Source organism: Eleginops maclovinus, chromosome 1 (assembly GCF_036324505.1).
Source record: "Eleginops maclovinus isolate JMC-PN-2008 ecotype Puerto Natales chromosome 1, JC_Emac_rtc_rv5, whole genome shotgun sequence".
NCBI classification, from domain to species: Eukaryota; Metazoa; Chordata; class Actinopteri; order Perciformes; family Eleginopidae; genus Eleginops; species Eleginops maclovinus.
In genome coordinates, this window is record NC_086349.1 from 10,100,755 (window position 1) to 10,118,569 (window position 17,815).

Consider the following 17,815-nt stretch of genomic DNA (forward strand, 5'->3'; position numbering starts at 1 on the left):
CTGTGCTGTAGTATCAAAAAAAGCAAACATGTTCTTTTGATCAGGGTATGTTAACATGGCAGCCTTGGACTCCCCATGTCCCCTCGGCCTTGCTATAAAATATCTAAAGTATGACTCTCCCCAGCTCAGGAGGGAAAGGAGGCCTGCAGCTTTCCTCTATAAGAAGCGTTTGATGAGGCTTACAGAAGTCTTTTTACCATGCTAAATAAAACATAACTATGTCGTACAGTACTATTTGATTTATTTGTACTTTATTTGGATGATCACAATATAAATACTTCTATTACATGAACTGATTTTATAATGGATGTGGGTTTGTGCGTGTGTTCTTTTTTCTAGTTTTGCCACCCTGGAGAATAGTGGCCTTCTCTTCTATAACGGACGCTTCAATGAGAAACATGACTTCATTGCCTTGGAGATCCAAGACAGACAAGTGGTGCTCAAATACTCCACAGGTACAATACAGTATAACTTAATGTGTGATTGTGTTTCTGTGGGCCTCTACTATTTCCGATATTCATAAGGACCATAATACCCCGGAGATAGAAAGATGTAGTTTTGTTCTCCAAGGGTGTGTTTCATTTCATTTTTTATGTATAGGATCAAAATCAGGATTATAATATGTTATGGGTGGGAGAGTTTAGCCAAAATTGGGTATCAGACAAACAGTAAACTCTAAAGACCCAATTTTGAAACACTATTCCTTAGTGTGATGTGTGATCTGGCTCCACCCTGCAGACATGGGGAACTACCATAATTTACAGGTTTATAGAGTTATTATGTCAGATTAGCCTAAATGCCACATGTTTGCAATGTTTGCTACCTGTACAATTGGAGCTGGAAATAGAAGTATATTAAAATAAAGATCAGCAAAAAGAAGATTATAATAAATAATGTTCAGGGTTTAATTTACCGTGGTATACAAATACAAATTAAACCAAAGCAGCAATTAGATGTTTTAGAGAAATACATCAATTTGTAATGTAGCTATAAATTATTATTATTTTCTGCTTAAGTTTTGACACAAACTTCATGGGTCCTCCTGCAGGTGAATCCTCCACTCAGGTGAGTCCCTTCCTGCCCGGCGGTGTGAGCGATGGCAACTGGCATACTGTGCACATCCATTACTACAACAAGGTGCGTTCACATCTATGTGTCATACACCATTTAGAGTTCTGATCCTTTCTGTTTCTGATGTCATCTTTTCGTTGATGTTTTACTTGTGATTATTTGCATTTGCATTACTTTTTTTAATCGAGATGAAGTGTTTGTGTGTGCATATTCTTCATGTGGGCGTTTGCTTGAAACCATTTCACTCATGCATATTCGCCACACATCTCCTTTAATTTTCTTCATATTCTTTCATTTCCTCAGCCAGCTACACGCTATGTGAGTATGAGTGTGTGACAGGGTGCACATACACCTCCTTCTCTCTCTTTCTTTTTCTTTCTGTTCCTCCTTCTGTATTTCTTTATTTCACCAGCGTACAGTAAGTAAAGAGTGAATGTGTGGTCCATCTTATTTTACTCCATTATTTTCCTACCCATACTCAGTGTGTGTTACTAACTTAAATCTTCCCCCTTTCTTTCTAACCTGATGTGCAGTAGCAGCATAGATATTGATGTTATTTTGTAGTGTTTGACTGCAGTGATATATACTCTAGATTTACCTATTTCTGCTGTTTTCTTTCTTGCATGTTGTCTGGTGTCGTGGTGTGTTTTGCTCTCTGGTACTCTGTTTTCAATCTTCTGTATGTGTATGTGTTCAGCCCAAGCGCAGTATGAGTGGCGAGGCCCAAGGTCCGTCAGATGAGAAGATTGCTGTTGTGAGCGTAGACGACTGTGACACCGCATTGTCGCTTCGCTTCGGTACACAGCTCGGAAATTACAGCTGCGCCGCACAGGGCAAACAGACCAGCAACAAGAAGTGAGTTAATCCATTTTTCAGCCCTCCATCTTTTTATGTTTTTGTTCGTTACCCCAACAATAACTAAAATGATTTGTCTGGTCCTTAAATTATAGAAATGTATCTGCAGTCAGAGCACTGCACCCCACATCCAGTCTCTTGGAAAACACATCAAATATGAACTGCAGAGAAACAAGCTGTGGGGTCTAACAAACCAATGTGGTAGCAACATCTTAACTAAACTACAGGATCAGCTGCATATGAACATACTGAATAAACCACTCTTCAGAAATTGGTGCATTGGCCATATCGCTTGTTTATTTTGCAATGATATAAGGCTAATAATACTACCAGACCATCATGATTTGAACTGTAAAATGCCTTTGGCTGTCTGCTTCTTACTTTTGATGGTCAGAAAATGTTAAAGTAGTTGTTAGTATATAGAATATCAAAGTCCCATTATTGTGTAAAATATTACATGCATGGATACTTACTGAACAATACCTAGAACATGACTTACCGATTGGAGGATATGACCAAAGGCACAGTTACACTGTAATACATTGGCAAATGGCATGTCATATAACACTGTGTTGTGTGTCATTGCCATCATTATACCGTTTCATGTTGAATTCATCATGGAACTGACTCCAAAGTCTCATGTTTATCATTTAGGAATTTTGGGTTCATCAGAAAGTTTAGTGAACAAATGTATTCGACTGAATTCCTCCGTAAAACTCTCTTGCAGCATCTGAAACACTGAATATTCACCGACCCTGAGCTGTGGGTGTTTCTTTTAAAGATGTGTGTCAGCTTCATTGCAAAGACAACTTTCATTAAACATCATCCGAGACTCATCAGAGGCTTAACAGATATTAAAAGGCACTTTTGACTTAGTAGAAATCCAATAAAGCTGCTCAGTGTGTGAAGCGGCCAGCTGGCAGCTGCAGGTTGCTGGATTACAGGTATTAAATAATGTTGAGTGATAAATGGCAGCATTACTATATGAGTATTGGCTTTGATGAGATTTAGGTTCTGGCTGTATATGGTGTTTTAAGGTGTATTGATTTAATTTCCAATGACATGAAGAGGAGAAAGTACTGTTCATATGGATACAGTTTGATGTCACGTTATGTGAACCGTTTCTTTTCCCGTGCCAGTCTTTGTACCTCACCTCTTTTAACTCTCCTCACACCCCTGCTGAGAGTACAATAAATAAGGATCAATCAATTCTGCAGCTCCTCAGATCTTCATTTGAGGCAGTACCATAATTATCATGAGATGTAACTTAGTCTGTTCTGTTTAACCAAGAATCATAATCACACAACGACATTTAATGTAAACCAGAACAAGAAAATCTGTATTATACTGTAGAATTTAGTCAAGCATATTTCTTACCCAATCATATACAACATTGGAACTTACATTGAATACTATATTTTGTATTACAGATTTCCCATCCTCAAACAATAAAGGATGTGCCCGCATCTTTGTATACATTAACACATTGACTTCTAGCCTTTACAATACTGTAATTTTAAAAATGTTATTCAAAACCTATTCCTTATGTTGATCTCACTTTTAGCTCTTTATGCAATTATCCATTTTGATTATTTTTTACCTGGTTCCTTAAGATGACACGTATAATAGTAGTTACTTCCGATTGTAAAAATGAACAAATGTTGACGAGGAACAAAAAGAATTATATGATCTAATGTGTCGTTGTTCACTTGATGATCGATTGTCCTTATAATGGCTTTAAATGATCAACTTCACAGAGATAGAAAATTACATTTCATAATCGTATTTTCTCAGACATGTTAGATGTTCACAGCTTAAAATGAACACCATTTAATGCCATTTGAGCAGTCTGTAATCTGTTAAACTCTAAACTCGTGCTCAAACTCTGACAGACACTTTTGCTATTGGACAGATCAGTGTGATGAGGGGACTGTAGGATAAGCTCTGGGGACCTGAGGCTTTTAATAAGCCCGACTTTGACTTATTCTACCCCTTCATGTCTGTCTGTGTCTCTCTGATGGTTAGCTCTTCGTCGGCTCTCTCTGCCTGCTATAAATGCTCAGTCCTTGTTATCACTCTCAGCCTGTCTCTCCCAATCATTCTCTTATTTATGACAAAAACAATAACATTAAGAAATCTGCTACGTTCTGTCTGACCTTGTCAAAGTTCTGAAGTCAACTTGTGGGTGGTTTTGGTTTCTTCTACCAAACTAAATGTCTACATGTACAGAAACAAGTGCACAAAACATATTCACCCCTGCACTCAGAAAGCAGCCTGTCATAGCGTTGATGTGTGGCCTTGCCTCTGTGAGCTGTAATCACGTTGGCTGTGTTCTGTCAGCTCTAAGTGAGGCTGAGAGAAGAGAAGACAGATCAAAGAGGAAGGCCAAAGCCTGATGCTTCAGCACTCCTCCTCCGTTTCATCTCTGTATCTCCGTTAACAGCTTGCCCTCCCCTCACTGTCTCGACATCGTCCTTTAATGGCACTCTGTTGATATTTGCTGTAACTTGCACTTAATATCTTGTTTGCTCGACTCCAGCGCCTTTTGTCTCTCTGGGTTCCTTCAATTCATATTCCACTGGCATTTATTGGCTCTGCATCTGACTAGTGCTGCCAAACTGAGCTTAAAAGGAAAACTTCAACTCACATTGGAAGGGAGGGAAGATAATGCAAAAGAAAAATGACAACAAAACTGTCTTCTTTTTTCTGCTAAAGCAGTCCCATAACTGTTTTCCTGCATCTTCCTCCTCACATTACCGTTTCTTTCCCTCCACCATCTTCCATCTGTCTTGTCATCCGCCTTTACGCTTGCTCTCTCTTGATATTTGCTGTAACTCACACTTAATCTCTTGTTTGTTCATCCGTTTCCCCTTCGTCTCCCTGTCGCTGCTGCTTTTCGTCTCCTTCTTACACTGCGCCTTCCTCCTTTGCTGTCTCCCTGTTCCCCTCTTCCTTCTCATCCACCTTTACTTCTTTTCTCCTGATATTTGCTGTTACCAATATTTAATCTCCTGTTTGTTTACTGCCTCTCCTCTCACTCTCTTGTTCCCTGCTGTGCTGACTTTTACCCTCAACAACATCATTGTCATCTCATTTCTTCTCAACATCAAGCGACTCTTGTTCCTTTTGAAATATACCTCTGGTGATGACACACTTAATCTCTGGGTTTGTTTAATCCCTTTACCTCTCTCATTTCCTCTTTTAATGTGTTTTCCTTTTCCTACCCTCGCTTCCTTCATCCATCTCTTCCCTCCTCCATCCTTGAGGGATAATCCGTTCTTATTCCTCTCTCGTCTCCACCTTATTGAATCCTCTTGCTCTTTATCCCCTCCTCTCTCAGGTCTCTGGATTTGACTGGTCCATTGTTTCTGGGCGGAGTTCCCAACGTACCTGACAACTTCCCGTTTGGCACAAGGGAGTTTATCGGCTGTATGAAGGAGCTGCACATTGACAGCAAGCTGCTGGACTTGGCTGGGTTCATCGCTAACAATGGAACGATCCCAGGTCAGCTGCGAAAGAATACACCCCTCCCTGACACGTTTACGACGCCCAAAAACACAAAGTGGCCCTTATTTTGTAATAACCCACAACTAATACACATACTATAGCTGTAATTAGTTATTTATCCAGGCTGTTACTTAACACAGTCATTTCATTTTGTTGTTTTATTTAAACTTTACCGAAACAATTTAAGAAAGATTCTAAAAATAAGGTTTGACACCCCATCTTTGTGATATTGCGAGTCAAGTACTTTTAAACAGAAAGACATTTAGAAGTTCAGAGCTTTTGCAGAGATAATTTAAAGCTCCTACTATATACAATTAAACTTCAGCCCTAAATATGCACATTGGTAACTGTATTTTTGAGCTAATTATAGGCGTGAACACTATGATTTAGTTGCAAACCACTACATACCTTTTTTTTTTAATGCATGTGGTGAGACACATTATAGTGATACATTTCTGTTAACTGAACTGTTGATATAACTGTCTCTGTTGCTTGTTATAGGCTGCAGCGCGAAGCTCCCCTTCTGTAAGTCCAACCCCTGTCAGAACGGAGGAACCTGCAGGGTGAGCTGGGAGACTTTCTCCTGTGACTGTCCTCTCGGATACGGAGGAAAGGACTGCAGCCACGGTGAGATGATTCATGAGTTTACTTTCATCCAGAGCCAAACTCTACTGTACATATAATTAAATGTATAATAAAAAACGAGACTGTGGCAAACATAATTGGCAGTTTCTTTCTCACCTTCAGTGGCCTTTATTTGTCATCACTAATTACACTAATGGTACACTAATTAGTTAATAATTAGCTTCAGTTAAAATCACCTGTTTTAATGGGCTGCTACACACTTTAGTACTTCAGTAGTTTAGATTCAGAAGTGTTAAGTCATTAATCCATTCAGTTTAATGCCATATTCTGCAATTCAGCACATTTTTCAGCACTCTTCTAGTATTTCTTCCGCATGTACTGCTGAGCTTTCAAAGCTGTAGGCTTTTAGAGTATATGAGAAAAGTGAGTGTATAAGTGCAACGGAAGGATGCATTCCTGAATGTGTTAGTATCAACCTTTGAAGGTGTTGCCTGACGAGAAGAACATGGTGAATAGCTGATTCCCTTTGATTCTACATACAGTATTTTCTCCAAACTAAATGATCAAAGGTTATAAGACTTATTGTTTGCCTGGCAGTATAACAAACACTTAAACTCCGCTTATAAAGGTTAGCATGAGACCACATGTTGATTTGACTTTAAATTCCTTTCATATCTTATTGGGGCATTTATGCCATCATTGCATAGATGCCAAACATTTTTTCCTGCTTGGTCAAAATATGTAACTTAAAAAAAAGATACTCAAACGGATTAGGTTTCGGAACGGTACCTTTTTTAATCACTACCTTTACTTCCCCCTCCCCCTCAGTAATGCCACACCCCCATCGCTTCCTGGGTAACAGTGCCCTCTGGTGGGACCTGAAGACAGACGTGACCATCTCCACGCCCTGGTACCTCGGCCTGGTATTCAGGACCAGAGCGCAAGAGGGGACGCTGCTGCAGGCTCAGGCCGGCCAGTACACCAGCCTGCTGTTCCAGGTGGGCCCTAACACACACACACACACACACACACACACACACACACACACACACACACACACACACACACACACACACACACACACACACACACACACACACACGCACACACACACACACACACACACACACACAAGAAGGGAGATCATTTTCATTGCCTCCCCCTCGATTCAGTTATTCTTCTTCCTGGCTCTGCCTAAGGGAATAAACTGGTATTTTATTTTATTTTACCATTGGCAGAAACTTAGAGAGCTTTAGCTGCACTAAAACATAAATGGCAGCATTTTCCACCTTTGCTGTACCATAAACAATTTGATATTGTGATTTGAATCAATGCTGCACATTTTAAGCCAAATCTCACCCTGCAGCAGGATGCAAAATGAAGCGTAGGCTGCTAAATGTGTTAGCAGCAGTCACGTCGATTATGGGGATGATACTTATGTCTCATCGTCATTGTGGTTCTATTTGGTGAATACAACATAATCGTCTTCTACATAAGACAACCATATGAAAATAAGGTTGGTTGTGTCCCTAAATGATTTACATTTCTTCAATTTCGTCATCCAAAGGTATCAAATTAGCAGCATCCATGGGTGCAGCCAAGATTTCAATTTCACATTCCCGCACACACACGAACCTCAGTCTCTTGTTATTTTATTCCTTAACTCACAGTCTTTTTTCTGTTCTCTCAGGTGATAGATGGTCAGCTGGTATTCTCGGTGACCCGTGGGTCCACCAGAGCGGTGCGTCTGCGGATGGATCAGGTTAAAGTCGCAGACGGCCAGTGGCACGACCTCCAACTAGAGCTGCGAGATGTCCGCAGCGGCCGCGAGACACGTTACGTCGCCACGCTGCGGCTCGACTTCGGACTATATCAGGTAATAAACGAGATACAGTCTTTGGACAAGGAAAGACTAAATGTTCCTGCAAAATAGGATTATTAACTTTTTTTCTAGGGCAGCAAGCAAATGTTTTAAAATATGATGGATGCAGTTATGAGAACCCAGATGTGCTCTCTGCAAGCACAGATATAAATGAATAACAAGGTTTTTATCATATTTTCTTTGCTAAATCAAAGAGCCTTAATTTCTCTCAACAATTAATTGTCTGGGTTTTTTCCAACACCAATAACAGATAAACAATCTTAATTGACGTTCAATTGGAAATAGGATTTTTTTCTAGCTCTAATTAATGTGTTTGGCAGATACAGAATAAGTAGATAAGTTACATTTAAATCACGAAGCATTTTAATATGAATAAAGGCGAGAAATCCTTTTTAATATCCTCAGATCTGAAATATCAAGCACAAACTTCTGCCTGACTTCCTGCTGTGAGCTAGTGGAGGAGATCATTGCAGAAGATATCAGCAAATTAAAAAAACATTAACATATTATATTACTTTAAAGCTTCGAATCATTTTTGTGTCAGATAAGATTTGATGGTATGAAATCCTTCCTTGGCATGGTTTCAGACATTGTTCATAAACTAGCTTGAATAAAAATAAAGCAGATCATTTAACTGATGATTCCAGATTCATGAAAAATCACTGCTGTTTTGAGTTGGGCGGATACATCTTTTTTAAATGATCCTGATGTCCGTTGCAGTTGTTTTGTACGTTATGTATAGGAACTCAGCGGCCAGCATGGACTTCTGTAAGATAGATAAACTGAAGTGCTGCAAATGAAATGTTGACCACATTATAATCCGAGCAAAAGAGACGATATATGGATCCACGCTGTCACATCTCCTGCTGTTCCATCATACAGTTCTTGATCGCATTTTGCTTTAACCAGTTTTTTCTTTTTAGTTTCCAAGACATTTAACATGTCACCCACTATGCCCACACATACTGTACACACACACACACACACACACACACACACACACACACACACACACACACACACACACACACACACACACACACACACACACACACACACACACACACACACACACACACACACAAAATAACCCATGACTAAAATATGGGCTGGAAATCCTTCTTATTGCTGGTGGATTAATATGTCAATGTGTACGTGATGATGTTTGTGAGATGAGTATGTGTACATGTGTTTATTTGTGATATGTACATATCTAAAAGTAGCATGCTGCACACAGAAAAGCAAACACTGTTTTATTTTCACATTTATCTTTCTTCAAGAAAAACGACATGCTTTGTTTTTCATGTTGATTCTTAAATGACCTGACAGCAAGTGATGCCTTTCATCTTTTCATTGTAGTTCACCTGGCTATCCTCCAAAGTGCATTACCCTGAGGAGCAGAAATATATAATTTTTTAATATATAATTATTGACATTGTAACTGCCGTTAAACAGTAAATCCCTGTGAAATGTTTTGGCATGTGTTCAGCTGTAATCAGCCAGATCCCACCCCCCATTTCCCTCTGCTGCTGAATCGGGGATAAATGGGGCTCATTGATTTGTTTCTCATGGTTGATGCAAGCTAAGTTGCCTGTCAGCATTGCTCCACAACACTGTCAGTGGTATCAGTCGGGTATTGACCTTCTCCACAATGACTGCATGTTATTGTTTTCTTTTATTTAATGATGTCAATCAGTTTCCCTGCATCCCCCCCCCCCCCCCTTTACCTGACATAAGCTTCATTAACCATGACTAATAACATATATTGAGGTAAATAAAAATATAGAAGCGTTATGACTCCCAGTTGGTGATAAGAGAATCTTAAAATATATGTCTTTATCTTCCTTCATCTAAAAGATTCTTTATATTTTCCTGTTTATACCTGGCAGTATACATTTTTCATTTAATATTTTTAAACAGATCTCCTTCCTTTGTGACTAATTCTTTCTCACCGATTATGTTGACTGCCTTGATATTTTCATATCAAATATAAATGACTGAGTTCTACGTTGGCGATTAATCATACTCAAATGTGCCCATGTGTATTTTTGTTCAGGTATTCAGTTTCCATAAATATAATATTAATAATATCTGTGCCATTCCTGTCTCTACGGGTCCCATTACCTCTCTCTCTCTCTCTCTCTCTCTCTCTCTCTCTCTCTCTCTCTCTCTCGCTCTCTCTCCCCCCTTAGGGAACAGTAATAGTGGGAAATGAGATTCATGGTCTGAAGGTGAAACATCTGCATGTAGGAGGAGTGCTGGGCTCCGGAGAGGTTCAGAACGGGATAAAAGGATGCATACAGGTGAGAATGGGTGAATTTAATTTCCTAATAACTATTAATGGATTGCTGTTGTATGATGGAAATATTGGCACAAACTTTAATAAAAGCAAATATGCTATGAAACAAGCTAAAGATAGATTTAGAACATTTAATGAATGAACCTGCCAATCTAATTTCTTTTTTAATTTAGACTTCTCTCTCTTTGTACAGGGTGTTCGGTTGGGTGTACGGCCTGACTCCCCCCCTCTGCCCCGCCCGTCCAGAGCTGTGAAAGTAGAGACCGGCTGTAATGTAGGAAACCCCTGCGTCTCATCTCCTTGCCCCGGCCACAGCCGCTGTACTGACCAATGGGAGCGTCACACCTGTCTCTGCGAGCCTGGTGAGTGAACACAGAGATGATGCTGCTGTGGCAGACAATGAGCCATCTTTGAATCTTTGAGCAAGTGGGATTAACAAATGAATATAAGAGATTGATATTCTCATTTATGTGAACACAAAGGATGATAATACAAGCAGCAGAGAAGGAGGGATGCTGATTGGTCCGTTTATTAGTGATATTGTACTGTTTGGACAAAGATGTTGCAGCTGTGTGAATGATGTAACGATGATACGATCTTAAGGGTTTTTAAAAAGGTGAAAAAGCTTTTAACTTAAGATAGTTGTGAAATAAGATGACATTCCTTTTGAATTATTGATAGCAGTAAATTACTTAAATATTGTTGTTTCGTTGCACATTTGGCATTTAAAAACACCTCATTAGTGGAAAATGACTTTGAAAAGTGCTGAGATAATTTGTTACTGTTAAACAACAAATAATCGATAAGTCAATCAAACATTTCTGGTAATTAATTCATGATTTAAAGCTTCTGAAATCCATCTGTTTAGCAAGGATTTGCAATATTTCTATTTTTTCTTTTCTATCTAAGGATTATTGACTGATCAGATTTGTTTAACTCTCTCAAAAAAACAAACAATGGAATTTAAGACTTGGAACAACTTGCATGTCTGTTAATCGCTTGCATATCATCACTTTTTGCCAATTAATACATTCAATAACCTGTCCAAGCGACACAGCCAAGAACGATTTAGTACTTCAGTCAGGCACGTTAAATTGCATGTGTGCTATCTTATGCATCAGGGAAATGTTCCTAATATTTTGTAATATCTTATTTAACACATTTTGGACATGGATGTGAGAGAATTGATGTGTTAAAGGAGAATGTATTAGAAGCCAGATGACTAAGAGAGACAGGAAAAGGGAATAATTATAACGTTGCCATATCTGTGTAGGTGTCTGCCAGTGTTCTAACTGGGTTAAACAGATATTTGGGAACGCATAATGAGGCCTCATCTACATGAGACCGGGAGGAAGGGACTGACTGCAGGCGAACTCCCAAAACCTCCTTAGTCAGGTGAACATAATGAGGAAGAATTAATGTGGAGAAGAGGAAGAGTGGAGGAGTAAAGGATAAGAGGAGGGAAACATTATACTCTGTAGATAAAAGTGGTGAGAGAAAGAGGAAAAGGAAATACAGAGAGATGAAAAAGAGGCTGAGAAGAACAGAGAGACTGAACATTTGAATGATTAATGAAGAGAACAAGGCAAGTGGCAGAAATAGTGTAAAATAAACCCCAAAAGTTTTGAGGCAAGGGGAAAAAATGAGAAGAAAGAGGTTGCGAGAAAGTCAAATCAAACAGCCAGAAAACACTGCTGACACGTTTGGGAATAGACTCACACACAGCTGGCAGAAACGCATACTGAGACATGCAAATCATGCAAGAGAGAGAAAATCAACATGACAGATGCAAACACAACAGAAAAAGCAGTGTGAAGGCAAAGAAGAGGATGAAGAGTGATATTTGATGTTTATTTAAGCTTTTTTAGCAGCTACTGAAGCAACAGCTGCTGTTCAGTCCTCCAGTATTGATTAAACGGACTAGACCCACCAAGCACAGATGATTAAAATATATGATCTATATTAATGATTAAAAGAGAGACAAGATCCCAGAATGGAAAGTAAATAAAACTTAAAATTGAACACATGAAAGACAAAACCAATAGAACTATAATAGAAGAGAACTTTTTACTCTCTATATTGATATATCTGAGGAGCCACTATCCAGCCTTTATCCTCATCTCAGCATGCGTCTTGTTAGATACATCTGGAGATTTACTGTTACCATCTGGACTGGTTTTAGCACTTCTTTCTTAAATAAACTCCAAATGATTCCCCCTCATCAAATGCACAACAATGGTCTGTTAGCCGGTCGTTAGATGCTAAATATTTAAAAACTGTCGCTATTCTGCATTTGCAGTCAAAATATAGTAACATGTTCCAACATTTGGGTGAGCATTTTGATAAACAGCCATTATTCATATTTCACAGTTGGAATGAGGTTATACTTTCAAAGAGCTTTATCATCATCCATCATGCTTATCAGGCTTTATCATAATCCCTTCTAAGATAGTTCCACTCTTCTTACAATAAATTCAAACAATGGAGGAAACAGTGCATTACACATAGAGATGTATTAACACCGGCAGAAATGTAAAATACAACTTCCCTCTACTCTCTATTGATGGTGCGTTATTCTGTTCTCCTGTTGCCCTCTAAATACATATACTACTCATGGTTGTATATATATCCCATTACATTGTCATTCAACCATTGTAGATCCATTGTGGCCAGACACCTTCTAAATGTAATTTAGGATTATTGTGACAAAGCACAACACTTTTGAGGTAATATTGTTTGACATTGTTCTCCTAAAAGACACAAAAAAAGTTTTACTTGAATTAAAAACAAAGCATTATTCTATTGAGTTCAAGTGTAGGCTGTGATTGGCCAGTCACATTATTGCCATAAAAGACAGGAGCGCAAATAGTACACGTTTTTATTTTATAAGCCACAAGCAACACCATAAGTCACAGAGACTATGTGAAGTTAGGCAAGGCTTCAAGCTAATAGTGTCTTTTTATTAAAATGATAGTCAATGACTGGTGGCAGGTTGGTGTTTCACCTTCAAATGTCTGCATAGCTAAAGAAAGACTACCTCAGCACTAAAGTTGACTCTCTCACATCTCTGTAACTTCACAACCAAACTAAATAGCGTCTATAATTACAGATCTCAGTGTCTTCCTCCAGATGAAAGAAGAGAAATCAAAGGAAAGTTTTCCAAGAAAGAAAAGTTTGATAATGAGTGCACAAGATTAAAGCGGACGGGAAGGGACTCAAAGAGAGTGAGAGAGTTTTGTGGAGGATAAAGTTTGTTTACATGAGCTAGCCTGAGGCCCAACAGCATAGCAGAGGAAGCAGCGAGGCGCTGCTATCTCTGTAGCATCCTGCAGTAGCCGCAAGCTAATGCTAACACCTTGACTCATTAACATGGAGAACACATGCAGAGAGAGGCCACACTCACACACACTGATGCCTTCACACACACAGCATATGCACAAGTCAACTTCATATGCATGCACTTATTTACTGTAAACACACACTGTCTCTCATTATCATTATCTTTAATTAGCACAATGAGCATTAAAAATGGAGACTGTTAAACAATGAATGTTGTTTCGAGACAAATCAAATCAAAGTTTAATAAGCGCAGGGAGGGAGAAATTAAAAAAAAGGAGAGGTGCACTCTGAATAATTCCCTTTCATGTGTGTGTTTATGTGTGTGTGTTTTGTCCTGATGCTGAAACTTGCTCAATGGGTATGTCATCAGCGCCTCTGATTCATGCAGCGCACACACACTCCGAGACAAGGTCCTGCATGACAAAGCACAGTATGCATACAGTATGTACGCCTGTGTGTGTGTGTGTGTGTGTGTGTGTGTGTAAATATATTTGCATTGGCAGTTGCAGCTTGTTGCTACAGGCTAATGTACAACAGTGAAGAATTTGAATTTAATCTGATAAATCACAGCCAGGTTGATTTATGTCTGCCTGAGTTCCCAGAGCTGTTTAAAAACCAACTGAATGACATGTAGAAAACATATGGTCAGGATTTGAAAACAGGAACTGCTCCTACTGTAGTCATAAATAATTTATCAATGTTTCCTTTTTTTATGTCGCAGCATTAAATATGTGATTGAAAACAACACATGCCACATAAATATTACTTCAAATAGAGTTTATCAGAAAGTCTATTATATGAGGTTGTTGGGTTTGGGCGTGGTGTGCAGCTGCAGTATATTGAGCTCGGACCCTCTGGGATGAAAAGGAGAGATTTATGAGTTTCAGGCTCGATCTCCTTTATACAACCTGCAGTATCCTCAAGGTGCTGAATCAGGGCGAAGTTGCTCTCTATGACAAATGACTCCTCCCTTAGGAGTGGCATTTATTGATCAGGTTTGATATTAAAACTCAAAATGTAGAGGTATGTGGCACTGCTGTACCGATATATGAATAGTACATCGGAGAGTTTTTCAGAAATATTACATTTGAAGGAAGTTTTGCCTACGTCTATCAATACTTTACGCAGGCAAAGGTTCTTTTTTAACTTTGAATCCTTGATCTCATTGTTTTTTGACACCAAAGGTCTCTGACTTTTTTTAAACAAATTATCATGGATGGTTGGAAGTTTCACAGTCAGCCCAAATACACTTTCAGTTTGATATCTGACATTTAAACACCAAAATCAACATGTTATTGCAGTAAATAAACCAATGATGTCCATGTTTACTGTATGAGGGCCACCACTGCTAGTGGCCACTTGACATATACATTCACATCCTTTCCACTGTCAGAGAAGAGACGGCTAGATGCACAGAGGTTGGATGGATGTTTCAGTGAACAGATTCTTGTCTTTCTGATTGTGGTTGTAAAGTAGAGAAACAAAGCTGAGGTTGCGTACAAAGTGTCTAAAGACAGAAATGAAGCTGTGAGTCACAAAGGATAGATTTTTGTACAGCTGGAGAGGCATACCTTTGGAAAAAAGCTCCTGGACCCTGAATGTGAAAGACAAAAAAAGTACAGACACTCCCATGATTTACAGATATTTTTCATTTTAGTGGCTCAAGCCCCCCCCACCCCCTCTCTGTCCCTCTCATATTGTTGTGACAAGGCCAGTGTCATTATAAGAGTCTGAAAACAGCCAAGGCTGTCGACGCCTCTCTCAGTCAGTTGCCATGGTGAAAGTGTAAAGATATATACGGCAGATAGAAGATGATGTGAGTGTGTGTGTGTGTTTGAGACAAAGCGACCGAATTGAAGACCAAAAGTGAGGAACATGAGGGAACAAATAAGGAACAGAATGCTGTGTTTGTGCATGTGTGTGTGAGTGTAATCCCATAATCATATCTGTGAGTGGGTTTGCTTGTACGTGAACACAAATCGTGAAACGGATAATTGGAAACGGAGCAATAGCTGTAATTATCTTTTTTTAGGAGTTATATAACTATAATTTTATAAAGCGAGACAAAGAAAGAGTAATTTAGATAAAACAGGAAAAAAGGGGTTGGAGGAAGGAAAAAAAGCAAGGGCAGTGTGTGTTGTTATGGTGTGTGACATGCTGATGAAAGTCTGGGTTTGCAGTTTCACAAAGAATGGTGAAAGATAGGGAGAGATATTTAAAGGATACTGTTATAGGAAACCTTGTGTGTGTCCAAAGCTGCAGCCAAGGCCACAGGCTTCTTGAAAGCAGAGCGCTTTCTGCGTTTTCTATAGACGAACACATTAAAGCAGACATGTTTGTCAGCTCCGGGGGGAGGAATGCAGACCTCAACAAGCCGCTCACACACTTCGGTCACACTTCAATCTATAAAGACATCCTTCTATTCAATACTGGTAAATGAAAAAGCATCCTGAAAGCAGAAGTCGATGGTGAGGAAGGGGGGTGGTCGTATGTGAGGCAGAGATTTTCTTGGTAGAAAAACTCAGCGTGATCAGTGTGACGCTGTGGGCAAAATGTAATACCTAATCAAGATGAATGACATTGTTGTCTTGTTTATCTTGGTGTGAGTATTTTGTCTTGGAGCAATTGAGCAGTGACAGTTCCAAAAATGCTTTTACGTAAATCGAAATTTGTATTTATTTTATTTTGGACGAACCTGACTCTTCAATATCAATCAGTGAGTGATAAGGTCTGAGCCTCTTGTATTCTGTAGTTTGCTCAAAATGAGCAAAGGGAAAACGTCCCCTGAGAATTTGTTTCACATCTTTTCTGGCAATTTAGAACATAGTGATATCATATTACTCATTCCTCTGCACCAGTGTGAATATCTTCTTTTGTCATTTTCCGTATTGACATTTGCACCTTAATGTGACGACGACTGTATGACAGAGAGGTAGGAGGGTGACATACGACAAAGTTTCCAAGGTTGGAATCTAAACCCCGAAACCCTTTGGTTATTTAGCTTTCCTGTAACTAAAGAAAATAGAAAAAGAATTAAATAACAATTACAAATTACAACAACTACAATGGTACAATAACCCATTAATAAAAGTAAATCCAACCAAATACAGTTAAATAAACATAATTGATAGAAAATCATGTAAATACCATTGATCATAGCTCTAGAAATATGCTTTTATTCCCATTCCAACATCTTATTGTTATTATTATACGGCTTAGTTGCATAATGTTTTAATTTATGATTACAGGTACATTAAAGACTAAATACAGCAATTATGTTCTTTTCAAATTAAAAGCAGGTCTGGGTGAGAGGCCTTCTTTATTTGTGCTAAATACCCTCCAAAGTATGTGTGAAGCTCTCGGCTTTAGTCACCAGATTAAAGAGGTGTTTTATGTGCTCGCCTGTATTACCATATAAGAGGCTGGTGTGTGTGTGTGGAGTGTCTGGGGATTGTATTGAAGTGTGTGACGGCTTCGTTCACTGTGCTGTTTAGGCGCACACTGAAGTGTAATGTGGGAATTGTATGTGTTGTACATTGTTGTGTTGAAGTGGCTCGTTGAAGTGAGCTGTCTACGCTTTCACGTAGGAACATTCCTCTGCTATTATGGAGAGAGGCGTTTAAACTTTTTCTACAATGACGCCATATTTTTCAAATTAGTTTTTTCTTTGGCTGCTACAACATTTCTCAGGCCTCACTCTTACAATACTGTACAAATGTACAGGCTAGAATGAGGATAAAAACTAAATATACTAGACTACAGCTGAGGATAAATGTCATTCTAAATTGTGTTTGGTTATTTGATTTATTAGGCGACTTTAGTTTATAAAAAGTTTGAAATAGAACATTTTCTGGCCAAGATCACATGTTGAAATATTTTTTTGTCTGACCAAAAGTCCAAACCCCAAATATTTCCATGAAGCATAATATAAAACATTTGATGAACTGTAACTAAAACATGTTTTTGCCTGTGTTACCACACAGTACTGGTCCAGAGGATTGATTACCACTGAGTCTAATGGCTGCACCAGCTAAAGGCCACAGTATACTTTATCTGACTGCCTCAGTTGCCTTTTCTAAGGACACTAACAAGCATCATTTATTGTCATTATGCAGCAAAGGGTGGCACAACGAAAATGCAGTTGTGGCAATCCATTATGCTACACTGGAGAAACATGACAAAAGAAAAATAAATAATAAAACACAAGTGCATTCCTGAAGAGCATGCTTTGAATGTTAAACAGGAGGGATAACAGGAGGGACAAGTTTAAACAATGG

General features: G+C 38.9%; 1 protein-coding gene across 1 annotated transcript in view; it reads left to right on the forward strand.

Moving 5' to 3' along the window:
- The window catches only part of celsr3 (cadherin, EGF LAG seven-pass G-type receptor 3), a 98,513-nt gene that overhangs the window by 44,664 nt on the left and 36,034 nt on the right, over positions 1 to 17,815 (forward strand). The window contains 10 exon segments of the mRNA XM_063895085.1: positions 340 to 455; positions 1,049 to 1,137; positions 1,375 to 1,389; positions 1,769 to 1,926; positions 5,267 to 5,430; positions 5,935 to 6,060; positions 6,847 to 7,016; positions 7,709 to 7,894; positions 10,093 to 10,203; positions 10,393 to 10,561. Coding sequence (XP_063751155.1) covers positions 340 to 455; positions 1,049 to 1,137; positions 1,375 to 1,389; positions 1,769 to 1,926; positions 5,267 to 5,430; positions 5,935 to 6,060; positions 6,847 to 7,016; positions 7,709 to 7,894; positions 10,093 to 10,203; positions 10,393 to 10,561 — 1,304 coding nt within the window.